The following is a 21,537-nucleotide window of genomic DNA, read 5'->3' as shown; positions in this document are numbered from 1 at the left end:
TTTATCTGACCCCACCCACAACCAGCTGATTGGTCCGTTTTGACAGAGTGCTGATTGGTGCGTTTACAATCCTTTAGCTAGACACAGAGGCTAGACAGTAAAGTTCTCCAAGTCCCCACTAGATTAGCTAGATACGGGGTACTGATTGGTGTATTTACAAACCTTGAGCTAGACACATAGGGTGCTGATTGGTGCATTTACAATCCCTGAGCTAGACACAGAGTGCTGATTGGTGCATTTACAATCCTTTAGCTAGACACAGAGTGCTAGACAGAAAAGTTCTACAAGTCCCCACTAGATTAGCTAGACACAGAGCACTGATTGGTGCATTTATAAACCTTGAGCTAGACACAGGGTGCTGATTGGTGTGTTTACAAACCTTGAGCTAGACAGAGTGCTGATTGGTGTATTTACAATCCTTTAGCTAGACATAAAGGTTCTCCAAGTCCTCACCAGATTAGCTAGATACACAGTGCTAATTGGTGCATCCACAAACCCTGAGCTAGACAGAGTGCTGATTAGTGCATATATAATCCTCCGGCTAGACATAAAAGTTCTCCAAGTCCCCACCTGACTCAGGAGCCCAGCTGGCTTCACCTAGTGGATCCCACACCAGGGCCACCTGCAGACTGCCTGTCAGTCCAGCGCAGCACGCCTGCACTCCTCAGCCCTTGGGTGGTCGATGGGACCAGGTGCCACGGAATAGGGGGCGGTGCCCGTCAGGGAGGCTCCGGCCGCGTGGGAGCCCACCACAGGGGGCTTGGGCATGGCAGGCTGCAGGTCCCCAGCCCTGACCCACTGGGAGGCGGCTGAGGCCAGGTGAGAATTCGAGTGGGGCACCAGCAGGCCTGCAGTGCTGGGGGACCTGGCGCACCCTCACAGCTGCTGGCCTGGGTGTTAAGCCCCTCACTGCCCTGGGTTGGCGGCGCCGGTCGGCCAGCCGCTCCAAGTGCTGCGCCAGCTGAGCCCGCTAAGGCTGAACTCGCACTGGCCTGTGAGAGCCGCCTGCAGCCCCGGTTCCCACCCTTGCCTCTCCCTCCACAGCTCCCAGCAAGCAGAGGGAGCTGGCTCTGGCCTTGGCCAGCCCAGAGAGGGGCTCCCACAGTGCAGTGGCGGGCTAAAGGGCTCCTCAAGGTTGCCAGAGTGGACGCTGAGGTGGAGGAGGCGCTGAGAGCGAGGGCTACTAGCACGTTGTCACCTCTCACTATGCTGAATTCTTCTAAAGCAGGGGCTTTCTTCTACGATTCTGCCTCCTGGCAGTCTGCCTGGCATGTAATAGGTGCTTGATTAGTACTTTTTTTTTCTTTTTGAGATAGGGTCTCATTCTGTCACCCAGGCAGGAGTGCAGTGGCGTGATCTCAGCTCACTGCAGCCTCCGCCTCCCAGGTTCAAGCAATTCTCCCACCTCAGGCTGTCAAGTAGCTGAGATTACAGGGGTGCGCCACCATTCCTGGCTACTTTTTGCAGTTTTAGTAGAGATGAGGTTTCACCATTTTGGCCAGGCCGGTCTCAAACTCCTGACCTCAGGTGATCTACCCACCTTGGCCCCCTAAAGTGCTGGGATTACAGGCGTGAGTCACTGTGTCCAGTTGAGGCTTGATGAGTATTTGAGACGTGAATCAACGCCTGTTTAACAGCAGCATTATATTAACAGACCATACTTTTAGTTCTGAAATGCAAAAATTTAGAAGCCTACAAATAACCATTTGGGTAGTAAGAAGATAAAAATAATATATATTTGCATTTTCTTATACATGTGTCAAATGTAACTGGAAGGGTACACAAATAGTAACTGCGTTTGCCTGTGAGAAGCAGGACTTGGTTGTGGGGAAGCAGGGTTGAAAAGACTTCCAAGACTGTAGACCCTTTTATACTTTTTTGATTTTTGAACAGTGCAAATGTATTCTTTATTTGAAAAAAATTAAAAAATTCTAGCAACAAGGCAATGAGCAATGACTCATAAATTCTTTATTTTGGCTAATACTGATTGCATTCATTACTACCATTTTATTTATTACAGTTCAGATGAGAGTCATTCACTAGACATTTGGTTGTTATTAAACACTAAAAATTAGGCAAAGACTGGAGGGGATAAGGATAAGAGAACAGGATAAGGAGAGCAGAAACACACTCAGGAGAGAACAAGAGATCCTGCCCATTCTCATTATGAGGATGAACTGGCTACAGGACATTAGTAGCCTGATCAGATCTAACTTAAATACCAGCCTCGCCAAAAAAGTTTTCCAGAAAAGATCCCCTAACAATTATTTACTGGACAAAAAAGGTTGATATTTCTAGAAAGAGATGATCTCTTTGACACAAAAGACCAAACTTAGGACCCAACGTAATACATAGCACCATGACAGAGCTGGGATCCATTAAGACATGACTGTGGACAGAACCATCTCTAGGAACACGCTCTCACTCACAGATGGATGTGTTGTTTTACGGCTTAAAGATGTTGTAGACGGTTCTCACATAAATTTCATCAGGGGGAGGCTTCTTCTTGCTGCCAGGTTCAAGGAATCTCTTAATTGTAGGGATATTACTTAGTTTCACTGTGTACTCCTGAAAAAGGAAAACCCAAAAGTTTAAGGCTAACAAAAAAGGTATTAGTTACTACGAAGATATGGTTATGCAAAATGGCCCATCAAAATTTGTTCAATAAATACTTGTTGAAAGGTTCCAAGCAGAACTGAAATCTAGCATTTGTTTAGCAGGGATGTCCAATCTTTTGGCTTCACTGGGCCACACATAAAATACACTAACACTAACGGTAGCTAATGAGCTGGAAAAAAAAATCCCAAAATATCTCATAATGTTTTAAGGAAGTTTATGAATTTATGTTGGGCCACATTCAAGGTTGTCCTGAGCCACATGTAGCCCATGGGCCGTGGGTTGGACAAGGCTGGGTTAAGATCTGATCTCTATGCTTATTTACAATCGCTGTCATCAATCACCCGTATCAAGATCGGAGTTTAGGCAAATCTCCAGGTTCACAAAAAGAACTCTACAGCAATGGCAAAAGTAAAAACATACTCAAAATAGAATTATGACACTTAAGGTGAAAAAAAAGGAAGGGGAAAACTCATTGAAAACACCTCCAGTGTATTTTTCTGTATTGTTTTTTAATGCTAGTCAATTTGAAGCAGTGGGAGTGGGGAAGGAACAAAGAAATCTGTAACTTGTTGTGATCAATAAGCTGTAAACACCACTCGGACTAACCACCTGAAGTGCACTGATCTGCTGGGAGAAAATGCATGAGCCACTTAAGTAAAGGTGCTTTAAAAAGTCACCAGACGGTACAATTTATATTTTAAGATTCAGCTTCTTCAGAGTTTTTACTCCTATCAGTAAATGAATCCTCTTTCTGGCTATGTTCAGGAAATCGCCAGTTGCATTTTTTCATAGCCTCTGGCCCAGATACCAAATATTTATGTAAACTGGAATAGAAGAAAAAAAAATTATATTTTTCATTCATAGAATCAAATCTTACCAATTCTCAGTAACTGAGAAGAAAAGCCCATTTTATCTAGTGAAAAATCTGAACTATATGAAGAAGCATATGCTCATCATATATAATTATTCTAATAAAACCTTTTAAAGCTATTTAAATAAAACCATTTATTTAAAAGTGAAGAGGTTGTTTTAAATAGCTACTATTTATTAATTGCCTATTATGTGCAAGACACAGCCTTAATTAAGCACACACAAACATACATACATATGCCACTAATATTAACAAAAACCCTAATAATTATGCCAATTAATTATATATAAATATGACAATTTTCTCTTTTCATTATGTACTTGTGTTATCTGATTTTAAATATCATACCAAAATTTAGAAGCTTGATCCAAATGATGTATTGTTTCAAGATTTATGTGGGGTTCATAGTTATCATGTATAGTAAAACTTTTGTGACTTTTTAAATCCATTAATCAACACAGGAATAACCCTTTAAATTCAACACCGATCTGGTGTCCAATTCTGAAGATTTAAATATTGATCCTCAATCTGATCAGAGATTAAAACTGTATTTACACAGATAATGCCTTGGGGTTTAAAAAGGGGTTGTTATCATAGTATCATCAATGTAAAATACCAATAGGTCCTGGTGCTACAGTTTACCAAGAAACCTTGATCTCTATCATTTACCCCAGACTTTTTAGATATTTTGTGTCTATTCAGTGAAAAGTTCTTTACTGCCTGTGAGGTGTGTGTGCATGTGTACACAGCATGTATATATATGCATGCCTGGAAAGATTTCACCTTTTTTTTTTTTTTTTTTGAGACACAGTTTTGCTGTGTCACCCAGGCTGGAGTGCAGTGGCATTATCCTGGCTCACTGCAACCTCTGCCTCCCCGGTTCAAGCGATTCTCCTGCCTCAGCCCCCGAGTAGCTGGGATTACAGGCACGCACCACCATGCTCAGCTAATTGTTTTATTTTTAGTAGAGATGGGGTTTCACCATGTTGGCAGGCTGGTCTTGAGCTCCTGACCTCAAGTGATCCACCTGCCTTGGCCTCCCAAAGTGCTGGGATTACAGGTGTGAGCCACCACGCCCAGCCTAGATTTCACATTTAATAAGTTTAGCATTCTACCTACTTCTGGGTTCAGCATCTCACCTATTTAGGGCCATAGGTACTTCTAGTACTTCTAAATGTGTTTTTCAGAAACCACACAGTCTAGTGGAAAGAGTACAGACTTAGATCCCAGACTCCTCTGTGGCTCCCAACTCAGTCATCCACAGTCTTGCAACTTTATGCAGAATGTAATGTTTCCAAATCTGTAATTTTCATCTGTAAAACGGAGATAGTGAAGCCCATCTCCTAGGGTTATTGGGGTGGGTTTGAGGGGCCAGATGAGCAAATGCATGTTAAGTGCCTAGCAGACTGACTGGAACGCAGCTGGCTCTCAATAAGTTGCAGATCCCTTCCTCTGATTTCCCTTCTCTGCTAAACAAATAACTCTTTTAACAGTGCAAAAGAATACTTCAGGTGAAAAGTATCCTAAGTCAGTTCTGAATGAATAAAATCAAATTAAGGAAAGCCGATCTCTGTGTCTGCAAGAGTAAATGAAAAAAAAAAAAAAGAAAAAAAACTATATAAACTATAACATCATAAATGATATGGTGGTTTATTGCCTTGAAGATTTTTATTCTCATTTTCTGGGTGTATTTATTGAACCGGTGGTAACTGCCCTCATTAGTACATCAAAATATTTAACAAACTTGGCAAAAAATGGTTTTAAGTATGTGTGTTACTCTTCGGGGAGTCAGTGTATCTCTCTTGGCTTTTGATAACTTGGTCAAACATACAGCAATATGGTCCGTATCTGCACTGTATCGGGGATTGGCAAAGTTTTTCTATAAAGGACCAGTCAGCAAAACTTTTAAGTTCTGCAGGCCATATGGTCTCTATCAGATCTACTCAACTCTGCTGTAGAAGCACAAAAGCAAACTTGACATTGTGTAAATGAGCGGGCATGGCTTTGTACCAATGAAATTTATGAATACATTTTGAATTTCATATCATTTTTATGTGTCATGAAACATTATTCCACAGATTTTTTTCAACAATTTAAAAATGTAAAAACTATTCTTAACTCACAAAAACAGGTGGCAGGCCAGGTTTGGCCCAGGGGTTACAGTCTGCACATTAGACTTGGAGATAAAAGGCTAAGGTTCTAGACAAAACTCAAGCATCCACTGGCTAAGCCAGCTTGGCGGCTGATTTCTTTATCCTGGGTCTCTACTCCCTCAAGTGAATACTGAGGTCACTAAATGTTTTTTTAAAAAGGCCCTTCTCTCCTTTAAAGTTCTAAGATCAATCCTGCCAGAATAACCCTGAGGGATAATTTGAACCACACAAGTCTTTCCTTAGAATTCTCAGGAGAATGGTAGGAACCCTTTGGGGTGATGTTTAGGGTGCTATCATCTTTCATTTGCTCTCAGAGCTCAGGCTTACAATTTCCTAACTTGAGACCATACTGTTTCTGAGAAAGGGGGTCATAGCCTGATGAATGAGACTGTTTTGATGTTTATCTTGCCCACTATCCCATCAGTAGATATATGTGAGTGTGAGAGCACCTCACCTCTATGGTTATTTCTATGGAAAGTCCCCAGTGGCAAACTCTCTGTGTATGGAGTTTTTTCCAGGAGTGCAGTGATGGAACAAAATTAAGATGAAAATTTCTGAGCTGGGTGTGCTGGCACATGCCTATAGTGCCCCCTACTCAGGAGACTGAGGTGGGAGGATCTCTTGAGCCCAGGAGTTCAAGACCATTCTGGGCAACACAGTAAGATCCCATCTAAAAAAAAAAAAAAAGAAATCTTTACACATCAATGATCTTTCAACTTGAAGGATTTAAGGACCAGAAAAACAACTTCGGGTCCTTACTTTCATTTCATTTGCCAAATTAGAATCTTAAAAATATTACACATACACACACACACACACACACACACACACACACTCCCCCAAAGCCAACCAAACAATAGGCACTGAAGGGAGGCCTAAGAGTTCTAGGACAATCTTCTAACACATAGTTTTATTTACCTGGAGGAAAGGAAATGCAGACAGGATATTAGGAATTTTCTCTTCTAGAGCTAAAATGGTTTGGAGTAAAATCACATCTGCAAGGCTCAGCTGATTACCAACAAGAAAGTTTTGTCCGTGACCCCTTAAAATCTGTAAGGAAATGGTGTGCATCAGTCATAATATTCCACATAGAGAGACTGATGAGGCTATTGAATCAGTGCAGTAACTGAGAAGAGGTGAAATTATGACCTTGTCATTTCATGCTTTCATAAATAACATCAAGTAAGAGAACATGCCCTATCTCTGACAGAGAGAGCAAGAGAGAGTAGGGGAGAGAGAGAGAGAGAAAGTACAAAAAAGGCATGGAAATGAAAGCATCCTTAAATATCTGCTGTGGATCTGAATGAGACATTGAAGTGGGGAAGGGAAAATTCCTTATTTCTGGATTTAGCATCTGGTGTTTTGAAAGGATGCATCTACTCCAAAAATGTATCTACAGAAATGCATGCAGGAGGCTTGGGGAAGGGCGGGGTGATTTAAGAAATCTAAGTGATAGATCATCTTTAAGGGGCCCACTCTTACTTCCCAGTTCTGTTGCTAGAACATCAAGACGTGTAGTAATAAACTCAACCCAATTAAAAATTAAGCTTCCTCTTACATGTCCCAAAACAGAGAAAATTAAAAGCTTGAGTTCATCTTGACTCCCATTCTGAGGGTAACATACAAGTGTGGGGCTTTATAAGAATAGATTGTGATTAGGGACAGGCAAGGAGCAGTGGTAGCAACGGGGAGATCCCCTTCACAGGGAACTCTTGCATGCCCATGGGTGTCTTCATGTGCACAAGTGTGTGTGTGACAGGAATTCTGAACGCAATTCCAGGTCAAATATAGCTGCTGGAGTCAGAGTGGCATAGTACAATGTATCCTGAATTTGTAGTCAGAGGCCAGAGTTTCAACCCTGCTCTCCGTTTTCTGGCCATGTTACCTTGGACAGGTCCACTGAATCTCTCCATGACTTCATTATGTGTAAAAGGGACAACAGTTCTCACCTCATAGGCGTGTTGCAAGAAACCCTGACACAGTCTGGGCCCTTGGGACCTAAGAATGAGCAGTGACCCTTTGCCAAAGCACCATGTCCTCTGTGCCCTTTCCAGACCACATTTCTGCATTATCCTATTTTACATTCACAAAGTGCCTGTGGGAAAGATACCATAAAACCTAGCTACAGAAACCCCAGAAAATACCTCTCCTTTTTCCTAAATCTAGTTCCACAAAGATGGTCACAGGAAGCTTGCCAGATAGGCCTTCCCATATTTTCACATCCTCTTATTTAGTGTTTGCACTGAAACACTAAAAATACTCCTCCCAGTTCAGGAATAAAGAATTGGAAGCTCAGAAAAGCAGATATAACAAGAAGAGAAAAACAACAAAACCAAAAACAAAAAGAGCAAAGGGAAGACAAATAAAATGGAAATGTTCTTCTCCTCATATCAAATTATCAGGGAGGATGTCAGCTATGAGATAGCTGTTCAACAACTGTTTGTTGAATGAATGAATGAGGCAGTTTCTGTTTTCTGTATCTTCTGAAGTTTCTGCTGTATCCACACAAGGTGGGAACTTGGTGAATGCAAGGAACAATAAGGGACACAGGCAGGGAGCCCATACTTTTTCTAGACTCCTGAATCATGTGGTCCTAGCAGAGTCTGAGGGGCTCTAAGACACCAGCTTTGTGCTGTGGCTACTATTAGCTCTTAGGTTAGTCCAACTGGGCTCAGTTTTAAAATGCTTGGACAGAAAAGGGTGTTTGTGGCAGCTTCTTTGTGGTTTGGTTACTCTGTGTACACAGGCATCTCTGCCACCTACCTTTTCAAACACAGGAAAGTATCTAATTATAGCCTTCTGGGCCATGTTAACCACTTCCTTTTGTTGATCATCTGGTTTTAAGAAAGGATGCATGATAAGCAGTTCCAGCAGATCCAGCGTCCCCTCCACATACATGTCAATCCTTAAAACAAAAGAGCAGTTGTCTCAGTTTCTCCTTTCTTTGAAGTCATTGGTTTCCACAACTAAGAATTCAGAGTGCTTTTTTTTTTTTTTTTTTTTTAAGATGCTGGCAACTTAAGTCCCTAGCAGCATTTACCTATACCTGTCTCTTAAGAGCAAAGAGATAAGGTCAATTCTAGTTGTAACTCACAAAAATCTGTCACAGATCAGACAGCTTGAGAGTCACGAGTGCTTTCTTCCTGGCATCCTACTCCTCCACCTTCACCCCAGCATCTGTGTTTTGGTCTCTTAGTATGGGTCAAACTTCATCTTCATGAAAATAGTGAATACCATTTATTGAGTGCTTAGAGTGTACCAGGCATGGTGCTAAACACTCTCCATTCATTATCTCATTAAATCACATGACACTATGAGAAATGTACTATTCTTATACCCACGTTGCCCAGGGTCATACATCTAAGGGGTGCAAGGACCAGGCTTTGAATTCAAATTATAATCTAATGGTCTCTAATGGTCACTCTCCCAGGCCTTGAACATCACAGCAGCTCCTCATTCCTAATACTTAACAACAGTGAATGTGTAAGAAAGGTAAAAAGCAGTATCAAAGCATTTAAAAATGTTGAAATCTGAAACGATGACACCCTAGATATAGTATTCAACATCTGAATCCAATTATTTTCTTTTGTTTTACTCAGACTCTCTCTACTGAAGTTCCAACTGGTCTTCGTGACCTTCTTGGATTTTTGCTCCCTGATCTCATAACTATGTAAGACATAAAGTAAATGTGGTGTGCTGCAGAGGACTGCTAATCAGCTAAGGCATCAGTAAGCTGACAAGTGACAACACTTGAGAGGGGCCACAGTACAGGGTTCTCTCCTTGAGGTCCTTGCCAAAGAGATTGTGCTTGTCTGCTATGTAGTGGAGAATGCTTCGGGTCTGTACCAACTTCATCCCGTCAATTTCAACCATAGGCACTTGTTGAAACAGCAGGTGGTTACCTGAGAATGGAAGCCCAGAGTTAGAAGTGATCTCTTCTTCTCTGTCCCCCAACCCCTAAAAAATGCTCTGTTGAATGAAAAGAAATGTGGAATCATGGCCTTAGGAAATAGTGTAAAGCTTCCAGATGACAGATAACTTTAACTTCATTCAGGAGAGCAGATTTAGCCACAAAAGAAACCTGAAGGGGTCAGGCACGGTGGCTCAAGCCTGTAATCCCAGCACTTTGGGAGGCCGAGGCAGGTGGATCATGAGGTCAGGAGTTCGAGACCAGCCTGGCCAATATCATGAAACCCCGCCTCTATTAAAAATAAAAAAATTAGCCGGGTGTGGTAGCTGATGCCTGTTATCCCAGCTATTTGGGAGGTTGAGGCAGGAGAATTGCTTGAACCCAGGAGGCGGAGGTTGCAATGAGCCGAGATCATGCCATTGTACTCCAGCCTGGGCGAAAGATCAAGACTCTGTCTCGGGGAAAAAAAAAAAAAAAAAAAAAAAGCCTGAAAACTAGCATTGTTATAAACGTTCCCTTTTCATTTTCACCCCAGGAAAAATACCTATCCACAGTGATAAGGGATTAAGGGGAATGTAGTGAAGATATTTCTTCAGTGCTACACAGGCCAATACAGCAGTCAAAGCTACATGCAGCTATATAAATCTAAATTTAAATTAATTACAATTTTTAAAACTTAAAATTCAGTTCCTCAGTTGCACTAGACATATTTCATGTACTCAACAGTCACACGTGCCTAGTGGCTACCATATTGGACAGTGCAGAATACAATGTTTCCTTCACTGTAGAATGTTCTGCTGGACAGCACTGTTTTTAGAGAATCTGATCATGAAACCTAAGTAACTAGCTGAGACTCATGTATACTCTTTGGCTCATGTATACTCTGTGGCTACTCTGTAGCCACAGAACAGATTGTTTACTACCAAGTTCGCTGTCACTAGTTAAAAAAACTACCCATTGTTTTCTTTAACAAATCTGAATCCAACACTTTCCACATACCAAACCCTGGGGAGAGATGCCTGTATAGGGTACAGCTTGGCCCTTGAGGGTTTGGGCATTCTGAACGGGTGAGGGTAGAGGGGAAAGGAGTACTTAGCACATGCCTAGTGGCTTCCAGCCACCGTCGCACACAAAAGGTGGCCTTACAGCCCTGGAGTGCTGGTACCATACAAGGGAGCCTCCAGCTGGGCCTGAGGACCCTGCTGTTGGCTGGGAGGGAGGCTGCTCACAGGTTGATGGGTGCACTCTTTATGGGTCTACTGGTGGCTCCTGCTATAATGGATGGGCAAGGAGGGAGCAGGGCTGACCAGGAATTAAAGGTGAAGGGAGGGGCAGTTCGTCGATTTCGCTTCTGTGTGGTATTCACTTCAGAAAGTATCCCCATTGCGGGTATTTATTTGCATACTTCAAACAGGCCAGGATGCCTCAGATAGTATGAAGGAAGTAGGGAAAGATGAGAAGGAGGGAAAGGGCAAGGGAGAGAAAGAAAGGGGGAGGAGGAGATTAGAGGGGAGAGAGGGGAGAAGAAAGGGATGGAGGAGAGCTGTTCACTTGGGTGGGGAAGGAACTACTCACCCCCTTCAGCCAGCTTTTATGGAACTATTGAATAAGAAGTGATTTCCTGGCAATTTCAACTATTTATTCCCTCTTGCTTTTTTTGGTTTTAGGATACTGTTCTGAATGTTCAGTGTCATTGAATATTTTTGCCCTTCCACATAAACAGCAGTTCTTAAAGGAAAATCAGTATTAGAGGCAGTTGTTTCATTTTCATACTCACCATCCTGCAACTTGTGTAACTGTTCTTTTGTTTCCAGAAATTCTTCATCAAACTAAATTTTAAAAAAAGAAATGTATACATACATAGTGGAATATTATTCAGCCATTAAAAAGCAAAATCCTGTCATTTTCAGCAACACGGACAGAAACAGAGGTCATTACGTTAAGTGAAATAAGCCAGACACAGGAAGACAAAGACTGAATGTTCTGATTCATATGTGGGAGCTAAAAAGGTGGATCTCATGGAAATAGAAAGTTATTGGTGCTTACTAGAGGCTGGGAAGTGTAGAGAGGAAGAGGATGTGAAAAGAGGTTGGTTAATGATACATAAATACAGCTAGACAGAAGAAATAAGATCTAGTGTTCAATAGTATGGTAGGCTATAGTTAACAATAATGTATTACACAGTTCAAAATGGCTAGAAGAATTGGAATGTTCCACCATAAAGGAAAGATAAATGTTTGAGGTGGGTAATGGACATCCTAATTACCCTGATTTGATCACTACACATGATATGCATGTATCAAAATATCAAATGTATCCCCCAAATATGTACATTGTGTATCAATTTTTTAAAAAGATATCCTCACCCTCCAAAAGGAGGTAAACATCATAGAGACTCAGGACTAAAAATACCAAGTTAAACAGTCTTAAGAAGCAGAGAGAAAGAGCAGACTTAGCATCCACATCTTGGTTTCTAAATATCACTGCCCCCTAAAAGGAACTAGGGCTCCTATAAAAGAAGGTTGATTTTGTTATGCCGAAGCAAGGAAGTGCTCAAAGGTGAAACAGAAAGGCATGGAGGGCCCTGTGAGGGGAATTCCCTACCAAATTTGGGAAAATTTAAGCATCAAAAAGAATGATGTCAATTATGGATTATAACATACAACAAAATATCTATGTCCATAAATGATGATGCTAAAAAAAAAAGGTAAGGAGAAGAAAAAGCTCTTTTTTACAGAAGACTTAATTAAGTTACTTAATTATGATAAAGGGAAAGTATCAATTTACAATGGAGAGATCGGGAGATCTCTCACCCTCGGTCTAACCAAACAATCAAACTTGGCTCCCCAGTGGAGAACACTCTGACATCCTAAGCCTTCTGTTGTAACACAGTGAGAAAGGCACAGTCACACCTGCTAAAACAGTACCAAAAATATTTACCCTGAATCTACGCGAAAGGTGAAAAACAGGTATATTCAGGATGTGGGACCTTACAAACATAATGGCCTGGACTTCTCAAGAGTCGAGGGCATGGAAAAAAAGTCAGGTCCTGTTGATGAAAATCAACTAAAGATACTTAACAACCAAATTGGAAGTAGATCTCGGAGGAGAGGAAACTGTTATAACTGCTAAACAGATGTGTAACAGTTAGACATTTGGGGGAAAATAGGGAAAATCTGAATATGGATTGCATATTAGATGTTGTGAAGGCAGCGTTAATTTTCTTGGTGGTGACAATGGTATTGTGGTTATTAGGACAATTATTTATTTTGCCTTGGTGTCAGAGGCGTGTGAACCAGAGCAACTTCATCTTGAATAGGAGCCGGGTAAAATGAGGCTGAGGCCTACTGGGGGCTGCATTCCCAGACGGTTAAGGCATTGTAAGCCACTGGATGAGACAGGAGGTCAGCACAAGATACAGGTCATAAAGACCTTGCTGATAAAACAGGTTGCATTAAAAAAGCCAGCTAAATCCCACCAAAACCAAGATAGTGATGAACGTGACCTCTGGTCGTCCTCATTGCCACACTCCCACCAGCACCATGGCAGTTTACAAAGGCCATGGCAATGTCAGGAAGTTACCCTATATGATCTAGAAAGGGGGGAGGCATGAATAAATCACCCCATTGTTTAGCATATTATCAAGAAATAACTATCAAAATGGGAAACCAGCAGCCCTTGGGGCTGCTCTATGGAGTAGCCATTCTTTTATTCCTTTACTTTCCTAATAAACTTGCTTTTGCTTTGCACTGCAGACTCGCTCGAAATTCTTTCTTGTGCGAGATCCAAGAACCCTCGCTTGGGGTCTGGATCAGGACCGCTTTCCTGTAACCCTGGGAGGAAGACACATGCTGATGTCTGCAACTACTTTGAAACAATTCAGAAAAAAAAAGGAAAGGAGAAAGCAAATTAGTAAAATGTTAAGAATTGGTGAATTTAGTTGAAAAACATTCAACCTGGAGGGGTGGGGGAGAATCAGGATCATAGGGTGGAGGCTTGGCTTCTGCTGCTTGCCAGGGTGGGTGCTCATGGTGTGAGGAAAGGAGACTCAGTGCTCCCAGAGGACCTTCATTTAATGCTCATGAACAGTATCCTTGGGGCAACAATGCTCGAAGCCTAGATGGTCAGATGTGGTGCAGGCAGTACTCCTGGATCAATTGACAATGTCTCTCAGATAGATTCAGTTGAGGAATTTGTCCCTGGATATTTGTACTACGACACACTAAAATCAAAAGTTAAAACATCATATTAGTTAACAGAAAGGGTTATTTATTTATTTTTTTCTTAGAGGTCTGTCACCCAGGCTGGAGTGCAGTGGCTCAATCACAGGTCACTGCAGCCTCAAACTCCTGGGCTCAAGGGATCCTGCCACCCTCAGCCTCCCAAGAAGCTGAGATTATAGGCTCAAGCCACCACATTTGGCTCAGAAAGTTTATAGGATATATGCAGGGACAAGGTGCTCAACTGATGCTCCTAGTTAATGGTAGAAATGGTGTACATCTCCCACATCTCAATGGGGATTTGCCTGGGTTTTAAGGGGTCTTCAGGCAAATAAAGTTCCAAGCATGGAAGAAACAACCAACTTACAGCAATGTCAATGATGACTCAAATTAAGTGACTGACCAACATTGAGGACTCCCTGAATTAGAACAGGCTGTTTTTCAGTAGGTTTTAGTGACCTAGTTACCCAGATGTGTGTGCTTCAACTTTAGGTTCAACTCAATCATGGGATATTGAGAATCATGGACTTGTCTGGTGGCTGCCAGCTGGTCCCTCCTGACTGTCTCAGATCTATGTGAGCACAAACTTAACTGGCGAAGAGATGGGGAGGGGCCCCCTCTCCACCACCCTGTAAACCATGTGGTTGCCCTGGGAAAGAGACCAATGCAGCTTCCTCCACTCTGGTCTGAGGAGTGGGCTCATTACTCTACCAGATCAGCCTGTTCCTGTCACAGATTGGACTGGGGTAGGTGGGTCAGATAACTCATGTTCTTTTTTTGTTTAACTTATTTAAGGTTGGGTTTTTATTACTGTAACCAAAAATGTTGACTCATAGGTGAGTAGGAGGGGCAGGGTAGAATGAAGAAAGAGAGAAGATTTGACAAAGGGTTATATCCATTCAAAACCTATGAAATGAACCAAGAATTACAAACTCAGAAGCCTATGGGGGTTAGACATATGACAGACACGAGTGAAGTCGGGCAGGTTCAGGTCCTGGGACCTTGAATGTTTTTCACTTTCCTCTTAATAGTTAGCAAATACACCCTGAGACAAGAGGGCGAGGTGGGGCAGTCCTTATTCAGATCCAACAATTGCTGCCCTGTGAAAATAAGGACTCAGGATCACCACATCTTCCAATTTCTAAAGACAAGTCAGAAATCAGAATTTGCATATGAACATAATGTCAACTCATTTAGAAAATTGTAAAACACCATGTGGCAAGTTATCATATGCAAAAAATAAAAACAAAAAACAAACACGAAACCCATAACCCAACAACTCACATTTGCCATCTTTGGAGGTTGCTAGGGTAACAACACATTATTGTGAAAATTTATAATCAAGCATTTACCTTGCCTTTCCTATATGAAGCACATTTTAAAGTAACTGAGTTTTAAAGTTTATGATTTAAACATAACATTTTTACACATTTTAAAGTTAATGAGTGACGAGTACTGTCTTAGAAGAGAATCACAGTTCATAAACTTAGGTGAAATGATAGAAATGAAAAGAATTGCCATTTTGTAAACCCTAACAGGGATGATGATCAATAGCTGCTAAAACCACAAGTTGAAAAGAAACTGGGAGAAACTATAATGTGTGGATTGGGGTTGACATCACAGGAACACACCGAAGAAGCTCGGCATCACTGAAAACGAGACAACCAGACACCAGACAGCCCCTGACATGGTACAAGAGAAGTGTGTTCACAGTATCTCCTCTGACATAGTCTGGCAGGAAAAAAAATAAAATAAAGAGAAAGAAAAAAGGAGCCTGAAGTGATCATGCCTCTGGGTCCAGCTAGTAATTTATGGGAAGTACAGAAAATAGAGGAGCATGTTCAAATAAGGGTAGCCTTACTTTACTATGTTACCTCAAGGCAACACCTGGAGGGTAAGTAAACCAAATCCAGAATAGGGAAAATTTTACAGGGCAGTTTCTTCCACAAACAAATGGCACTAGAAACAAACGTAGACATCTAGCACCCAGATCTTGACGTTAATACCTTTTCTTTTCTTTTTTTTTCTTTTTTATTTGTGACGGAGTCTGGTTCTGCAGTCCAGGCTGCAGTGCAGTGGCGTGATCTTGGTTCACTGCAACCTCCGCCTCCCAGTTCAACCGATTCTCCCGCTTCAGCCTCCTGAGTAGCTGGGAGGACAGGCGCGCGCCACCACACCTGGCTAGTTTTTGTATTTTGGGGAGACACGGGGTTTCACCATGTTGGTCAGGCTGGTCTCGAACTCCTGACCTCATGATCTGCCCACCTCGAACTCCCAAAGTGCTGGGATTATAGGTGTGAGCCACCGTGCCAGCCTGTTAATACCATTTTTCTATCTAAGAAATTCCTGATTCTAGGGCTAGGGCAGGGAAAATATTAATACAAGATGAGCACAGAGCATTTTATAGTGTCAAAAAGTGCTGAGAACAAAAAAGAGGCCAATGTGAAATAAAAAAAGGTAAACCTGAAAGAGCACCGTGGCCAAAGCTGAAACAATTTAGGCAATTTAGGTCATTGGACTATAATCTAAAGTATAAAATCAATATGCAAGCAAGATACCAAGGCTGCCAGTTTGAAGCCACTGAAGAAAACACGAAATTTACCCTAAGAATGCATAATAAGAGCTCAGAGTAACTGACAATTTCCAGGTACATTTCCTTTCTTCTTATTAATAAATATTCATTGGTGCTAGATCAGAAGCCAATAATTAAGTAACAGTCAAAAGGAAAATAGAATTCCACCAACTACATTCTAATGATAAAGAAAAGTCCCTTCAGGAATGGAATCTGATTCAGTGAAGCATGCCTGTGATTTTGGTGGACGAGAACGAGACCTGAATGGTGCTTCAAAACCTATTTTTCTTTCAAAGGTCTCAAAAAACTGTATAACAAATCTGTGAAGAAACAGCACATAAGGTACCTCGACTCCGGCGGCGGCTAAAACCCATCTCACGGACTCCATCCGGCCTCTTCCGTTGGGATAGTGGAGCTTGGGCCTTGCTGCCATGATAGCTTTTCAGGCTTTCTGAAAAACAAATGCAGCAGCTCCTCGCACACCAATAGTCCCAATTTCGCGTCTTCAACCCAGTGCTCGGGGCGAAATGAATATTCAGGATGTTGGCACGGGAAACTGTTCTTTATTTTTGTTTTTGCATTTTCCCTCACTCAAGAAAAAACATACCACCATTTTAAAACATGGACAAAAAAAAACCTTGGCTTTTATATGATTTCTATTTATGACTTCTTATCCTGGATCTTGGGAAGCTGGGGCCATTTGTTGTAAAAACATATGTGCTAGCAGTACGGGATTTCACAAATTCAGAACATTATATATTTTGACCTTGAGAATCTCAGATTTTCCAGATTCAGCTTGGGGATAGGGGGTGGCAAGCGTTGAAGAGGGTCGCGAAGGAAAATTGCACAGCCACAGGAACCTCTTCAAGTATTCATGCTTTTACATACATCATATTTTATTATCACGGCAACTGGAAGGTGAACAGGCCGAGTACTACTATTGTCTGCAAAATGTGCATCCATCGTCACGCATGCGGGGGCTGCCCCCCGGGTCCCACGTGTCCCCCACCCCTACTGGGAGATGAGCCCCCGGCCTTGTAAAATGAGCCGGGGCCAGGGTTTGGCCATCTGAGACTGCACTCTCCCATGCTCAGCTTCCCCGCTCAGCCCACGCAGGGGCGTAGCGGCCGCCCCACCAGGCCCTGGGGACCATCCAGGCCCACCTTCCACCAATGCATTCAGACTCCGCAGAAGGGGTTAAAAAAAAATACGCACACTCCAAAAAGGACCCCAGCTCCAGCCAACAGGCCCACCTCTGCCCAGACTGGAGATGGAGGGCAAAGGACAAGAGGGAGAAAAAAGAAGGACTGAATTGGGGGGATGAAGGAAGAATGTGAGAGTGAGACTCGGAAAAAAAGAAGAGAGAAAGGGCGGGGAAGGGGGTGACCGCAGGAGGGAGACAGACCTGGAGTCCGCTCGGAGACCTGGAGCCGCACAAAGCGCAAGGCCAGCAGTCCGCGGCTAGGCGAGACCAGCAGGCGGCTCTAGCGCGCGGGAGCTGGGCGAGGCTCCGGAACGACCTCACCAATAGAGACTGCAGTATTTAGCATGCCCCACCCATCTGCAAGGCATTCTGGATAGTGTCAAAACAGCCCGAAATCAAGTACGTTTCTCTCAAACTTTAGCATTTGGGGAATAAATGATATTTGCTATGCTGGTTAAATTTGATTTTAGTTAAAATTACCTGCTGAAGCTCTAATACGATAAATAACTTGACCTAAGTGTAAAGTTGGAACTTCCTTCAGGTTTATATAGCTTGTGCGCCGCAACGAAGTCTCGGATGTGAGGGCGATCTGGCTGCGACATCTGTCACCCCATTGATCGCCAGGGTTGATTCGGCTGATCTGGCTGGCTAGGCGGGTGTCCCCTTCCTCCCTCACCGCTCCATGTGCGTCCCTCCCGAAGCTGCGCGCTCGGTCGAAGAGGACGACCATCCCCGCTAGAGGAGGACCGGTCTTCGGTCAAGGGTATACGAGTAGCTGCGCTCCCCTGCTAGAACCTCCAAACAAGCTCTCAAGGTCCATTTGTAGGAGAACGTAGGGTAGTCAAGCTTCCAAGACTCCAGACACATCCAAATGAGGCGCTGCATGTGGCAGTCTGCCTTTCTTTTGATCCATGACCCTTTTTAAAAATTAATTAATTAATTTTTTTATTTTTATTTTTATTTTTATTTTTGAGACGGAGTCTCACATCTGAGACTGCACTCTCCCATGCTTGGCTTCCCAGCCCAGCCCACGCAGGGGCGTAGCGGCCGCCCAGTCAGGCCCATCTGGGCCCACCTTCCACCAACGCATTCAGACTCCTCAGAAGGGGTTTAAAAAAAATACGCACACTCCAAGAAAGACCCCAGCTCCAGGCAACAGGCCCACCTCTAGGCTGTAATCTTGGCTCACTGAAACCTCTACCTCTCGGATTCAAGCGATTCTCCTGACTCAGCCTCCCAAGTAGCTGGGATTACAGGTGCGCGCTACCATTCCCGGCTAATTTTTGTTTTTTTTAGTAAAGACGGGGTTTCGCCATGTTGACCAGGGTGGTCTTGAACTCCTGACATCAGGTGATTCCCCTGCCTCGTCCTCCCAAAGTGCTGGGATTACAGGCGTGAGCCACCGCGCCCGGCCCTTGGATGCGTTTTAAACAGCAAGTACGCAATGCTTTCCTGACAGGAATGTTAAGTCCGTCAGGAAATCCACATACGGGTGTTAAGTAGGCTAAGTACCACATACAGATTAAAATCGAAAGAGCCGTCAACCCTTATTTAATTTAAGCAGTAGACACTAACTTCTTTCTTTCTTCATCTCAGTGGGACAGCTTGAGATTTTTCTTCATTTTGTACATTTTAGAGTCACGTGCTCTATAGTCATGGCCTCAAGTCAGCACCTGCTTGGAAGGGGGGGTCTTTGGGGTTGGGGGTGGTGCTAAAAAAAAAACTAATTTGGCTGGCAAGTTAGTTAAAACGTTGAAAATATTTTAAAACTATCAGGGCTATATTATGGAACAATTGCGAAATTCACATGGATTTCAAAGTTTGAAATACATGCCTTCGAAAATACATCTTGTTTTTAGAGGCAGCTTCTGCTATTTCTCAGGCTATAGATGCTATTTTCTTCACCCACAGGGGTGCTCGAGAGTACCTTGCTTGACAAGCCTGGGTGCTGAACAATTGCAGCCGCTAGCTAACATGATCAGATTTTATTTTCAGTAGGTTTCTCTGGCCAAAGTGAGGCGAATGAATTGGGGTAGTAGGGGTAGAGAAAGAAACCTGTTGTGTCTGTGTAAATTAAAGTAGCACCATGCGTTTGAAGAAAATGGGTAAGAAAAGGTGAAATAGTAAAGAGGTAGGTGGTAAAGGATTTACTAATCAGGTCAAAGGGAAGGGAGGAGGAAGAAAAGTCTAGAATGATGCCCTGTCCAACACACACACACACACACACACACACACACACACACACACACTTCTTGTCTGTTTGTTCTGCACTTGTATCCTGGAACTTAAAGTAAAATTAAAAAAAAAAAGTCAACTACATCTTAAGATGTCTATAGCTGAGGAAATAGCTTAATGATACCTGGAAGGACAAATTCCTATGACAGTAGAATGTCCAGATGTTCCAATATTGCATAATGCTAAATGCCTTTAAGGTAATTATAGTCATGCTTTCACGTACTTACGCATGGAAATGCCAAGGATACCTTTCTTTAAATTAACAAAGTACTAATTTTTTTCATTCTGTTAGCCTACTTGCACGTAGACATTGCTTAGCTTACCTTTTACATAGATAAGACCCCTATCGAATAAAAAACAAAGAGGAGGCATTCCTCCTCTTGCTTTCTGAGGACGCTCTACTCTATAACTGAGTAGCTTTCAATAAACTGTTGCTTCTCATGGCACTCTGTGAATCGCCTTACATTCCTTCCTGTGCGAGATCCAAGAACCCTCTTTTAGGATCTGGATCAGGACACCTTTTTCTGGCAACACTCAGCCTTGTTCACCTGAAAGTGTAACTAAGGTAGCAGCATGACTCTGTTATTACACAGGCTTGGGGAGAAATGAAAAATCCTGTTATAATAGTTCTGCATTCTATGACAGATACCCCAAAGGCATTTTATTCCTTTGAAGCCCCTGACATCGTCAACCTGCTTATTCTTGAAGACCCTTAGAGTTGCCCTCATCCTGAGACAGTCTTACTCATTTTATCTATCTATTCTACCTACCTATCCACCTACCTACCTGATACATTTTCAGAGGCCCTGAGAAATCTTCTTAGTCTCAACCCTTCACTCATCTGCTCAGTAGTAGGTAAAACTCCTTGCACAAAAGTCAAGAGCTTCAAATCTCAGTTTAAGAGCTTTGTATACTCCCAGAAGAGGGAAACATTTGACTTAAATTCAGCCTTAGCTATAAGTGATTGGTGTAAGACCCTATTCTAACAAGTGGGTTTTCTTATCAGGAAAGATGGTTGAGAGCTTGAAATGGCTTCTTCAGGGTTTCTGAAGGGGCAGCCATGGGCCCAGCGTGATGCCAAAAAGACAAATGCCCATGATTACACAGTAAAGTCACTGTGTTCTGATGGCAAGAGGCACAGTTAGGGATTCACCAATGCAAGTTTGATTGGTAGATCATGTTCCTAGAAAATCCTGTCAAGGAGTCAAAGAATGTTTAGAAAATGCATTTCTTGTGACATTCTTTCTGTAGTTCACGAAGTTATGAACTTCTTTTAAAGGTTTATATTGTATATGAGAATGTGCTGTGAAAAGCTAAAAGACATACAAGGCAGGTTAAAATGATGAAATCAGGAACAAGAAACTGTTTCCACCTGCTTTTGCTTTTTTGTTGTTGTTGTTTGTTTTTGTTTTTGAGACACGGCCTTGCTCTGTTGCCCAGGCTGGGGTGCAGGGGGGTGATCTGGGCTCACTGTAACCTGTCTCCCAGGCTTAAGCGATTCCCCTTCCTCAGCCCCTCAAGTAACTGGGACCACAGGTGCACACCACCACACCGGCTAAATTTTGTAATTTTGGTAGAGATTTTTGGTAGAGGGTCTTGCCATGTTGCCCAGGCTGGTCTCCAACTCCTAGGTTCCAGGGATCCTCCTGCCTCCGCCTCCCAAAGTGCTGGGATTAGAGGTATGAGCCACCACTTCCAGACGCCTAACTTTCTAAAAGCTGAATTTTAAAAAAACCTCCACATTGCAGGATAA

At 42.7% G+C, this 21,537-nt stretch overlaps 1 protein-coding gene across 2 annotated transcripts; it reads right to left on the bottom strand.

Annotated features, from left to right (window-relative positions):
- Positions 1–1,946: 1,946 nt before the first annotated feature.
- Positions 1,947–17,808, bottom strand: GSTA4 (glutathione S-transferase alpha 4). Of its 2 annotated transcripts, NM_001258102.1 has the most exon segments (7): positions 2,120–2,568; positions 6,562–6,693; positions 8,407–8,548; positions 9,413–9,545; positions 11,331–11,382; positions 16,692–16,796; positions 17,751–17,807. In NM_001258102.1, coding segments are annotated over 6 exon segments (669 nt in total). In that variant the 5' UTR covers positions 16,779–16,796; positions 17,751–17,807; the 3' UTR covers positions 2,120–2,445.
- Between the last annotated feature and the right edge of the window lie 3,729 nt (positions 17,809–21,537).

Source organism: Macaca mulatta, chromosome 4 (genome assembly GCF_049350105.2).
Source record: "Macaca mulatta isolate MMU2019108-1 chromosome 4, T2T-MMU8v2.0, whole genome shotgun sequence".
In the NCBI taxonomy this organism is placed as follows: domain Eukaryota; kingdom Metazoa; phylum Chordata; class Mammalia; order Primates; family Cercopithecidae; genus Macaca; species Macaca mulatta.
This window is presented reverse-complemented; position numbering and strand designations above follow the sequence as displayed.

Coding starts and splice junctions, on each gene's coding strand:
- GSTA4 (XM_077998669.1), bottom strand. CDS start 16,778: ATGGCAGCAAGGCCCAAGCTCCACTATCCCAACGGAAGAGGCCGGATG. Junction 8,549..9,412: donor GACCTCAAGGAGAGAACCCT/GTACTGTGGCCC, acceptor TTTTGTTTTAAG/GATTGACATGTATGTGGAGG. Junction 2,569..8,406: donor ACTTTCCTGTGTTTGAAAAG/GTAGGTGGCAGA, acceptor TTCCTTTTTCAG/GAGTACACAGTGAAACTAAG.